Source organism: Drosophila virilis, chromosome 5 (genome assembly GCF_030788295.1).
Source record: "Drosophila virilis strain 15010-1051.87 chromosome 5, Dvir_AGI_RSII-ME, whole genome shotgun sequence".
Lineage (NCBI taxonomy): Eukaryota > Metazoa > Arthropoda > Insecta > Diptera > Drosophilidae > Drosophila > Drosophila virilis.
Window position 1 is genome coordinate 23,299,278 of NC_091547.1, and position 12,176 is coordinate 23,311,453.

Consider the following 12,176-nt stretch of genomic DNA (forward strand, 5'->3'; position numbering starts at 1 on the left):
AAATCGCATAAATTCTGAATTGATTTTAACGCATTCTGTGGAAGACCATGAAATGGGAATCAGAACAAAGCACATTGCAGGGGCAAGAGACTCTAGAGCCAAGAATCTTGTTATTGAATTATAACAATTTCTACCATAATGGCTAAAGGAAAAACATAAATTTTGCCGTTAAAGTTTCTAAAGGGGGAGCAGAAACAACAATGCATAGAAATCAATTCATGAAGTGCGTTCAAGGGTTAAATTTAAGAGAGGGAAAGACCAGCAAATAAATAGAGAGTGAAAATGCAGCTAGAGAAGCAAAACCCCAGTAAAGACCACAGAGGGCAACTGCCGCAGGGTGGATTACTTGTGTGTGGGTGTGTTTGTACGTGAAGACCAGGAAGGGTGTGTATTAGTTTGAGTACTTAGAGAAGTTGTGGGTTTTCCTTTCTTCATATAGAAAACTTTGTCCTATAGTTAGAGAGTCTTTGATATTGACTACTTTGAAGAGGCAGCACACTAGGCCAAATATTAGTCAGGCTTTGCCAGTCGTCATAGCCTCTCTTATGTTAAGGCTTAAAGCGAGTCTGCGAGCTTTGCAAATGCAATTACCAGCAGGCAACTACAAGGGAGACACAAGTTCAAGATGCTGCCTTGAAGACGTCTGTGTATATTATTGGATTACTGAGTGCTCTGACAGAATTTTGTCGCATTTCGCTGTCGGAAGGTTCAAAAGCTCTAAGCAGATAATTTCGTCGCGCTCCGAATGTCATTAGAAATTCTCTCTAGAAGCGCTTTAGTTTTAATTTTTCGCTGCAAAAACACAAGAGTAACGGACAAAAAACTGAAATGAAATGATAAAAAACTACAACAACAACAATAACAATGATGATGATGATGACGTCGACATGGCTTGCCAAAAAATGAAAAAAGAATGCAAACAAAAAGAAAATATTTTATGACATTGCTGACAATTTATGATGCAAATTCCACGCAAAAAAAAAAAAAATATATATATATATATATACATGAAATGAAGGATGCAGGCAGCTTTTCGGGTGCAGCGACGACAAATTGTCGAGAAATTGCATAAAAATACATATCAAAATAAATTGTTATGCTGAAATCTGTAATCTGAAGTAGTTGCGGATGCACTCAAAAGATATTTACGAGTGCACAGCCAAAGCAAAGCTGCAAATAAGAGCAAAGGGCAACCCAACTAAAAAAAAAAAAATAAAACAACTCAATGCGAATTGTTTTTCTGTTGATTCATCAGAAAATAAATTGAAATTTTCTTGTTGACATTCACCAAAAAAGTAAAAACAATACAACATGCAACAGCAGCAGAAGCAGCAAACTGCGTCCTGTGTCATGATTCAGCCAAGCTGTCGTTGGCTGTGTTTGCTCTGTTGATTTATTTAATTTACTAAAACTAACAGCATTAAATATTTGATAATAAAATCACGTTCACACGCCTATGGCCACAAATCAATTAAAACACGCATCAACCGATTGAGCAACCCAACCAGAGAGCCCCACCAACTAACCAACCAATCGACCCGTCGACCCATCGACCAATTGACCAGTAGACCAACCAACCAGTTCATTAAAACTTTTTATTCATATGTTTGTCGAAAAATGAGTCCCATTTTCGTGGAACAGAGTGGCCGCAACCAAAAAACTTCAAATTCGTTGTGACGTTTTGGTTAGCCCCTTTCTATTAGGTTTGCCCCTGGGCACAAACAGACATTCATCTATCGTTCCCATAACCCCAATAAAAAAGCTCTGCGTGCGGTCAAAAACTTTGCATTTCATGCGATTGTTAACCGTCACTGAATAAAAAGCATTTATAGCATAATATTTATGAACATTTCAATATAAATACCCGTAAACGTTGGCAATTTTAACAGCATCGACCACGTTTGATATGTGTATGTAATAAATTCTGGTGGCAAACCGACATGAAACCGTGAATAAATGTCAGCAACAACATTATTAGAAGCCAAAACGTGAACATTTTAAGCCTAAAATTAGCGAATCGGATTCGCAATGACTAATGCATGTGATGCTTTAAACTGTGTGCTTTAAAAGGGAACACAAGCAAATGCGAGGAGCTTTCTGAAAGCTAGAGGATTCTAAAATTTTATAGTTTTGAAATTCGAAGGCGTATCATTGCTTAGCGAGAATGCAACTGAAATCAGAGTATTTAATTTAGAAATGCCCGTCCAACTAAAAAAATATTTTAAGCCATGGATGTTTTCATATAGAACTCGCGAGTTACATTTAAGCTCTATCTAAAATTGACATCAGCCAATTGTGGTCAGATAAATCTACAGGCTGGAGCTTGAATTATTTACGCTTCAGGTCTGAGTACCCCACTCAAAAGAATTTATTTTAAGCCAAATCAGTTTTGAAAATAAATAAATAAAAAAAAAATATTGTAATTAGTTTTTTGTGCTCTTTTTTCTCGTTTCCATGCTATGCACTTTATTATGAATTTTTATTGCGTCCTATCATATTATTATTTTCTTTTTTTGTTCAAAATTAATTTATCGCCTTCAAATAATAACGAACCGAAAACCATCGAAATCGAAGCGAACGATCGAAAAAATGTTTCGCTGGCTCCGTCATCGTCAATGTCTGCAGACACGTTGCCTGAATTTAAATGGACAAATTAATTGCGTTTGTCATGTGGCCGGGATGGGTTCTGGTATTGCGTTCGCAGCTCATGAGACCTAAATAAAAAAACAAACAGTTGAAAAAATAGGAATTAATTGGATTTTGAACAGCGCCGAAATGTATTTAATTTAGCATTAATCACAATACACAACAGAGATTTTGTCCTCTGCATTGCACTTAACAAGTGCCAATTGCCATTGAATTATTGGAATCTTTAAGATCGTTATAAATCTTCTTATCTGTGCGATCGGCGTCTGATCATCAAATGTCCATTAAACGGTTGCTGGCAGGGCGATTATCCTTGTCTATCTGCTCGTATCCCAAGCACATTAAGTGAGACCCAACAGAAAATGTATTTTTGAACCCCCAGAACGCACAGTTGATGATGATCACGAACCCTGAAACTCAAGGGGATCCCAATTCTCTGGACATTAATTATCACACAGTTTGAGTTTTTCGATCGAATGCCCTTTTTGATTCACGACAAAGTTGTTGTTGTTGTTGTTGCTGAGGGCTCTCGCGTAGGAGGATCAATCCCTTGCTACGCAACTTCGACTCCTGCTCCTCCGCCTCCAAAGTCGTGACAGTTGACATTTTGATTGTGTCGCCTTTGGTGAATTAATTGAGCCTCGCTTTTTCTGGCTGCCTTCAAAATGAAGTCGTTTCCATGGAATGCTAAACACCTAAGCTACCTCCGTATCTATCAGGGACCACACATAGAGACCCACCACTCACACAGTGGGACGCAATGAGATTTAAATTTTTGGGCCTGACACACGCAGCTTCATCGAAAATTTGAAAATATTCTCGATTAGCGCGGCCTGCGGGCCACATTGCCAATTAATTATAATTGATTAGCGATATTAACGGATATTATTATGATGATGATTCGCATGAAATGATTGTGTTGGCAACCGCAGCTACATTTTTGTCTCTGTCCCTGTCGCTGTCGCTAGCCTAAACATTTCGAGCGTAGCCCATTATGTTAAATTCTCCATAAATGATAAATGACTTAATTGCGGCTTTCAACAAACTGTAAGACTTTCAAATTAACATTTCAACAAATATTTGATTTGATTAGAAATATTTAAATCAAATTAATGTTGCATATTTAGGACGTCTGCTTGGAATGTTGATGCCAGAAAGGGCTATAAACAGAACGATAAAGGAATTTTCAATTTATTTCATACTTAAGCTTCAACGTGTGTATAATTTTTGGTGTAATTATTATTAGAGCTTAAAGACTTAAGTGAAAATCCTGCACATGATGATATTTTCAAATCATTAACAGTAAATTTCGATGATGAAATTTGTGTACACTCACAATTAAAATACAACCCTGGGAGAATGCTTGACCAGATCCGAATGTACAACATAGTCGCCTTTGTTCTCCAAAGAGCTGTCACAAAAAAGGAATTAAAAATAAGCCAAAATCTATTTTTATTTGTTTTTATCGCACTGTTACACCGTGTTACGAGCTTTCAAATTTTTATTATGGGCCGTGGTCGCAAAGAAAAGCATCAATCACGTAGTCGCAATCGAAGATCTCGTTCCCGTTCGCATTCCAAGCATCGTCCGACACGCTCCAGTTCCATAACAAGTCAACCGATCCAGGTAAAGCGCCGCAAGGAGCGCATTAACTCCTCATGGGATATACCACCGATGGGTTATGAGCATCTCTCGCCCGTACAGTACAAGGCGATGCAGGCAAGTGGCCAGATTGCCTCTAGAATTGTGCCGGACGCACCGCCCACGGGTGAGTCGGCGGCCATTGCGACGGTAACGCGACAGGCCCGTCGGCTGTATGTGGGCAATATTCCCTTCAGCACTACCGACGAGGATATGATGGCGTTTTTTAATGAGCAGATCCACCGTTTGAATGGAACACAGGGTCACGATGGCAACGCCGTGCTCACCTGCCAGACGAATCTAGACAAGAATTTTGCGTTTCTCGAGTTCCGTTCCATGGATGAAGCAACCCAGGCCATTACCTTTGACGGTATTAGCTATCGTGGCCAGACACTCAAGATACGACGACCGCATGACTATCATCCGGTTGCCTCAATAACCACCGCGGAAATAGTTGAAATAGCCAAGGGAGCGACGCAAATCCATGCCAGCAATCTACCCATTTCACCAGTGGTGCCAGATTCGCCGCATAAAATTTACATTGGTGGTTTGCCCACCTGTTTGAACGAGGAGCAAGTGAAAGAGCTGCTGGTGACCTTTGGCCAGCTGCGGGGATTTAATCTGGTGAAGGATACCATCACGGGCCAGAGCAAGGGTTTCGCCTTTTGCGAATATCTAGATCCGTCCATTACGGAACAAGCCATTGCCGGTCTCAATGGCATGCAGCTAGGTGATCGAAAGCTTGTAGTGCAGCGCTCCATTGCCGGCGTACGGAACATGGTGGCCAGTCAGTTACCCGTGCTGCAGGTGCCTGGTTTTCCCATCGATGTCTCCACTTGCAAGGCCACCGAGGTGCTATGCCTGCTGAACATGGTGCTGCCAAGTGAGCTGCTGGACAATGATGAGTATGAGGACATACGCACGGATATTAAGCAGGAATGTGCCAAATATGGCAAAGTGAAAAGTCTTAAAATTCCACGTCCGATTGGCGATCCACCCCAAACCGGCTGTGGCAAGGTTTTCGTGCGCTTCGAGTCGATCGAAGACTGTAAGAAGGCACTGAACGCATTGAGTGGCCGCAAGTTTAGCGGACGCATTGTGATGACATCCTTCTACGATCTAGACAAATACAAACGCAAAGATTTTCATTAATATTGTGGTTTTCTTCGATTTGAACAGTCGAGTTTGTTCATCTTTTATTAGCGATTGCTGCGAAATGCTGAAAAAGATATGAAAACTAGGTGGCTAACGCAGCTTTCTTTAAAAGTTTGCTGCCTTCATAACAGATCAGCGTTAGAATCGAGATTGTAATTTTAGCCCATGACGGTCATCTCGTTCCCAAAGAGCTCAGGTTTCGCTATTTTCGCCGAATGCAAACAATCATGGTCCAGAGTACCAATAGAATGGGCTGCCATTCAATCGACACATTTGTATGAACTCGGCCATTGTCGAAGATACTAAATAATATTCAGTTAAGATTTTTGGCTCTAACAATTCAGAATAACAAACACTTTATACTAACCTTCATCATACTATTAATTTTTCATTCAAATTGCAGATACCCTAGAACTATGACTGAAATATTATTGCCCTGCTTATGCCTTAAACGGCATAAAAATGACCATCTGCCATCCATAATACCCTTTGTATTTTCAGTACATTTTCAGGGCATGCGCACGCCAGTCGCCGGTACGCTTCAACGCTTTGTTGTCATATCATCAGCCAAGCGCTCAAGATTTTTGCTTCGGTGGGCAAGCCAGGATACGCCTTCACTCAGATTGTAGGGTGATACAATAAGGCAGGCGACTTAAAGTGAAATCCTTAAAGCCTCAGAAGCTTAATTAAAATTTTTAGATGCGCGCCTTATCGCGAGCATTTCTCACATATTCACACCTTTACCCCGTCGCGGTTCCCCTTACAAGCTGTGAAATACCTTCAAGTTGAAGGCAAACAGGCGGGCAGCTCATTACGGCCAAGCAGCGCATTGTTAATGCTTTTTCAATTTCCGAACCCAAAATGTGTGGACAGGCGGGTAGTTGAGGTAGCTGTTCTTATCGCGGCCAACGGTTGCATTTTCTCAGGTTCCAGAGCCAGGTTGGACCCAAGCTTATCTTTATTTTGGTCATTTGCCCGACAGCCGGTCATCAATAATGAAATGCAACTGGCGGGCAAAACTGCTGAAGGCGAAGCTTTAACAGACTTCGATTTATCAGCGGAGAGACGACTAAAACTAAACGCTTTATCGAAAAGCCTCGTCAAGAGATACGCGCAAATGTGGACTTCGACTGCGATTCCCCTGGACACAAATTAATTCAACGCCTTGGATTTGTCATTTGGAGGCTTTTAGGTAGAGGCTCGTGATAAAAGCGCTGCCGCCGTCGCCGACATCGCAAGACTCCTCTGAAAATCAATGCCTCGATGGGTAATTAATAAACGCCCATAAAGATGCGGATACAATAAAAATTCCAAGCGAGAGGATTGAGACTGGAAAAATCTTTTTGGCTTTGTTTCGGTCACTCAAAAAGGGTTTCTTTCATCGATGTTTTTTTTTCTTTTTATGAGATGCAGCTGCCATGTCGGGATTAACTGGATTGTGTGAGACTTTCCCCCCCTCCCCCCACTCCCACTGTCTTCACTCTGACCGGTTAGGCAACTTTTCTGATTGCTGACCAAGTGGTGTCTTAGGTTAGGGCTCTGTCGATTGTCGAACTCGGTTCTGAAATTCGAACCCGTTCGGATGTTAGGTAATCGCCCCGATAAGAAATTAAGAAATCAAATCCATGACTCTGAATAGTTGAGTGAACTCGTCGCGAGCCGCTTTTACGGCATCTTTAATTGCATTCTCATCATTTATTGTTTTGGGGCGAGAATTTGAATATGATGTAGTAGATAATTATAGGCTACAGGATGAACTTGATGTTGAGGGCGTAATCTTGATGATGGTCATTAAAAGCAGCTACCTATCGATACACTATGATTACAGCTATGAAACCTTAACTTAAATGCAACCAATTTTGTAATAGTCTAAAGTGCTTCATTTGATAATTCTTGCAGTAGAGAAGCAAGCAGACTTAATTAGCGTTCGGTTGCTTCATTTTGAGATCACTTGTTTTTTGTTTGTCTTGAATATTTATATTTTAAAACTTAATTCTAAGCTAACTGCTTGTTAATGATACCTTAAGAGCACCCACTACAAGGTATTCATTTTAATGTTCACTAGATTCGTATCTATGCTAAATGTATCTTTTCGTCGATCTGCTCGAGGCTGCCTTGTCTTGATAAACATTGGGAAATCATAAAATTTGTAGTTCTAATGATCAACAAATTTATCTGATGCTGCACAGATATCTGATCAATTTGTAAGGTCTTAATGAAGAAATATTAAACAATACCAACCGTAATAAAAAACTGGCTTTAGGCAAAATGCTAAGTTTTTTTTTTGTGGAAGTGATTTGAATACCGTAATGATACAATCTGCCAGTGAACTTTGGCATTCTCTATTTCTATTCGTGCAACGAAACTCTTTCTGACCTTTTCCGTCAATCCAATCAACTTTCTTCAATTAGAGCGTATTAATAAATGCTTTTTCTGTTGTTTATACACCCAGAAGCGTAATTTTTTTTTTTTAATAAAACTAAACTTCGACGGCCTCGAAAGCTTGCACAAATACGATGAAAAAGAAAAATATTCAATTAAATGAAACCTGTTGCTGTATGTGAAGCTTTACGATTGCTAACCCCAATTCAATTTTGCATTTCCTGTTGACTTCCCCCATGCTTAATAAAATCAAATAAACAAATATTGCACTGAAACAGAGAGCTAAAAAAAAAACACGTTTTGTAATTTGCTTTTCTCTTGGTTCAGGCCGTGAACAAAGGCGAAAACAAATTACACACAAATACTCGTAATTTCGGCAAAAATGTTCAAGGGGTTGGGTGGCACAGGGGCAGAACCAAGTGACGTTCCTGTCTCTGACTCAGTTCGTTAATGGCAGCGCAATTAATTCGAGCAAATCGTCTGTGAACCCTTTTTATGACCCCCCCAAGAGGGTGGGGTCGGCGTCGGCCCAAGCGTCGCTCTCAGATAAAAATTCATTAAACGGTAAGCCCGTCTGTTTTGTTTGGCTTTTACGTTGGCTTTGAACTGTTTGCCACGAAAATAATAAACGCGAAATAGGCGCACAAAAATATAAAATTTGTTTAAATGCCAACCAAATTGATGCGCCATTTGCGAATGAATGAATAGGGTTGGCTCAAATTCAGGGGCTGCTGCATGCCCCCGACAACAATGGTTGGTGGTTCGGTTTTCCACAACCATAAACATTGGATGTGCTTCGAGCCTTTGTTTCCCAAATATTTAAAAGATATTAATACAAAAATTTGTCCGTTCTACTGAAAACATTTTGCAGATTTTCACAGAGATCGCGGGATCCAATAGTTGGGTCCTCGATTATATATGCTTTGTTATCTGAGTATTTTTGAGACGTTTTTTTTTTCAATTCAGTCTTGAGCAACAGCTGAAAACCTGCTTACGGGCGGGTATGCTGATAATGAAAGACTCAGACTTACTGGTTATTTTTTAAAACAATTTATGATAACTCTTCAATTCCACTTAAATCGCCTGCTGATATCTGAATAAATCACACTCAATTGCTTACTTGGGTGAAGATTTTGTAGGAACTCTAAATTCCGGTATTCGATCGCTGTTGAGCCCGTTCGTGACGCCCTACGACGAAAAATGAATAAAATGAAAATGCTGAACTGAATGAATTTTCCGCAGCAGAAATACCTGAGAGCGCAGCACAGCATTTAATGAGGGCCATAAAATCGAAGCGCCGGGCCAGTTTCGAGGGCCTTCAAAAAAGGCGAAATGCCCCAGAGAAGTGTAACAGGTGCGATAACAACAAAAACCGGTGAATGTCTGGACGGCAGCCAAAAGACAATGAAATTATAATGAAGATTATGTGTAAAACAAAGTGCGGCCTCTCGTTTAGGTAGCAGGCGAAGGACATAAGGTAACATGTTGAAAGCATTTTAAAGCTGCGACGACTTAAAAGCAAAACGATTCTCTAATTTTTGGTATTTGCTTTGATATTTTACCGACGCGACGGATACCCTTTTTAAATGATTTGTTGTGCAAATGGAAATCGGACTAAAAGAATCCGAAACCGAAACCGAAAAAGAAATAAAATCCCAGCCAAAGAATTGGTTCGCTCTATGCAAATGTCAAAAGGGTACTACCGAGAACGGGGGCGTGCCAAGCTGAACTAAGTGAATGCATAACGCATAATCTTTTGAGAGAAACAAAAACCATAAGCCGAAGGATGCACGCAAACAATAAGCGCTCAAAATACAATATGAAAACAATTTAAGCTGTTTGCTCAACTCGACTCGCAATCGTTATCCGAACTAAACTTGAATTGTTGTAAATACACAGTAAGAAAAGTTGGCCTTGATGTAAGCTGGTTGTTCTAATAATTGTTTTGTAAAGGTAGTTAAAAATTATATAAACTCGGTGCAACTAATCTGAAGTTATGAAAGCATGCTAAACTTGTAGTATTTCCACGACCAGAGAGATGTAAGTAGTTAGAGGGGATATTTCCACCTACTTGGTGAGCTTCCTTTTGGAGCGCTTGTCACTCCCATCATGACTGACAAGTTTACCCTTTCTGGCAGTTGCATCTTTTCATTATAGCGCAGCTACCAGGGCCTGGGCAAGGCCAAAATGCCACTTGCTGGCTATCTATGCGGCTGTCAGTTGCACACCAAATGGGTCAACGACCTGCTCTAGCTAGAGGAGCGGTCGGGTGTGGGGGGCAACCATGGAGTTTTGTGCCATGTAACGCGCATTGTTGCTGCTGATGAATGCTTCATGGTCGTCATAGTCGTCATAGTCATCCTCATCTCTATACATTTTGCCTATTCATTTGTCCTGGCGTTTGTCTGTTGGGTGTCCGGCCCTCGACCCCTCGACCCTAGCCACCTATCCAAGAACTTCAACTTGTGATACCCATCTGAATTTGCATTATTTTCTTTCGCTCTTCATTTCTGCTGTTGCCGCTGTTTACTGTCATTCTGATTTTAATCTTTACTGCGATGCCTGCTGCCGGCTGCCTGCTCCCGCCTGATGCTGCTTCTGCATTTGTACACCCTTCACGCATTGAATATGGGTATAGTAGTTTTGTACGGAGCGAAGCATCTCCGAGCAATTAACATAGTTTTTTATATATCGTAAGCCTAGTCTATCGGAGCAACATTCTTCAAACATAATTAATTATATTTCACTTTTTAAATACCGTCTTTATTCTCTCTAAATTTTTAATGATAGAATAGTCCTGAAAGTTACAAACATATAGGACTAAAAACTTTCAAGTAAATTAAGATTGTATTGCCAATACATGGTGTGGGACGATCGGCGCTCTGGCAAAGGTTACCCTCCAGTCGAGCACTCCCGGTTGAAGCACTCTTACTTGATATATTTAGTTTTTAATTTTTTCCACTGCCCTGCAGATTTGTTGTTGTTGTTATTCTTGTTGTGCCCTCGTACCTGCCGCGTGCCCAGATGAACAGGTTCCATTTCTTTAGGTTTCCCACTGCACTTCTGTTGTTGTTACTGTTGTTGTTGTTGTTGTTACTGGACGCACATTTCCTTCGCTGCCCTGGCCAACGTCCTCTTGACGTTTCATTCGCATTTCATTTGCTGTAGCCCGATTTAAGTCTGAAAAAGTATCCTAATTGGTATTAAAATCGCTGTTATTTTTTCAACCTTTGTTGGCCTGTCTTGACGTGAATGGTTTTTGTTGTATTCTGATACTTTAAAAGGCAGATTCCAACGCATTTTCTGATTTATCCTTAGCCGTATTCAAATTGCATTCACCGCCTCAAAACAGAAATAAACAAAACCGAGAGGTTCGGGTTTTGTTGCGCATTTTCTGATTTAATCACTTACATTCTGATAAAAATCAAAATAAAATCGCTTCTGTTTTGCTTTGCCAGCGATTTAAGTGCCCGATTACTTTCCCGGTATTTGGTAAATAAGGTATTATTGCAAATTCTCCTTGGGAATATAAGTAGGCACCCATTTAAATACGGCACTTTATTAAATTATGTCAAAAAAATAGTTGTTTTCATTGAATCAATTATTTCAAATGTCAGTGTCGGGTCTAACATAATTAATATGAATTATTTTAATTAAGGGATCTAGTTATCAAACGTTATAAAAAATAAAACAAAACTGGATCTGATATCATAAAACAAAATGAGGTATGGTCCGTTAATAATACCCAACCGTTACATGATTTTTATTGTGTAGGTCAGTTTAAATGTAAGTTATGTTAACTATTTAAGTCTAACATTAGTCCGAAAATTAGCTCTACAAATTACTCTTTGTCATTAACAGCGCCAAAACTCTTTTGGCTACATGTGGATTTCATTACTCCGAATTTTCAATATAATGAAAGCGGGTAAATATAAATGGTTCTTTTAAGAGACGATCCTCAAAAAAATATTTTGATTAATAATTATATATAATTTAATAGATCAAAAATTTGTAAAGGATAAAAATTTTTTACACTATAATATTTCTAATACTATGGCCATCGGTAAACAATTTTGTTAACAGTTTTAAATGTATTTCCAAAACTCCTAAAAATTCAGCCAATGCTGAACTAGACCGTTAGCATTAACAGTCACATAAGATCCACAAGAAGAGCTGGAGAGAATCTTATAGCAACAGAGTGGTAACACGAAGTGAGCGCTATGTTTATTCTGTGGACTGCATGCAAGAAAGTATGTCATACTGTTAACTCCAAGACATATTGCCAAGAGCCACAAAGTACTTCCATGTAAGTAGATAACATATTAATCAAACTTTATGCAAACAACGGGCAC

General features: G+C 39.7%; 1 protein-coding gene across 1 annotated transcript; it reads left to right on the top strand.

Annotated features, from left to right (window-relative positions):
• The first annotated feature begins 4,070 nt into the window (after positions 1 to 4,070).
• Positions 4,071 to 5,463, top strand: LS2 (Large Subunit 2). Its single transcript, XM_002049011.4, has one exon. The coding sequence runs from the start codon at positions 4,153 to 4,155 to the stop codon at positions 5,437 to 5,439; it is 1,287 nt and encodes a 428-aa protein (XP_002049047.1). The 5' UTR covers positions 4,071 to 4,152; the 3' UTR covers positions 5,440 to 5,463.
• Positions 5,464 to 12,176: the final 6,713 nt, after the last annotated feature.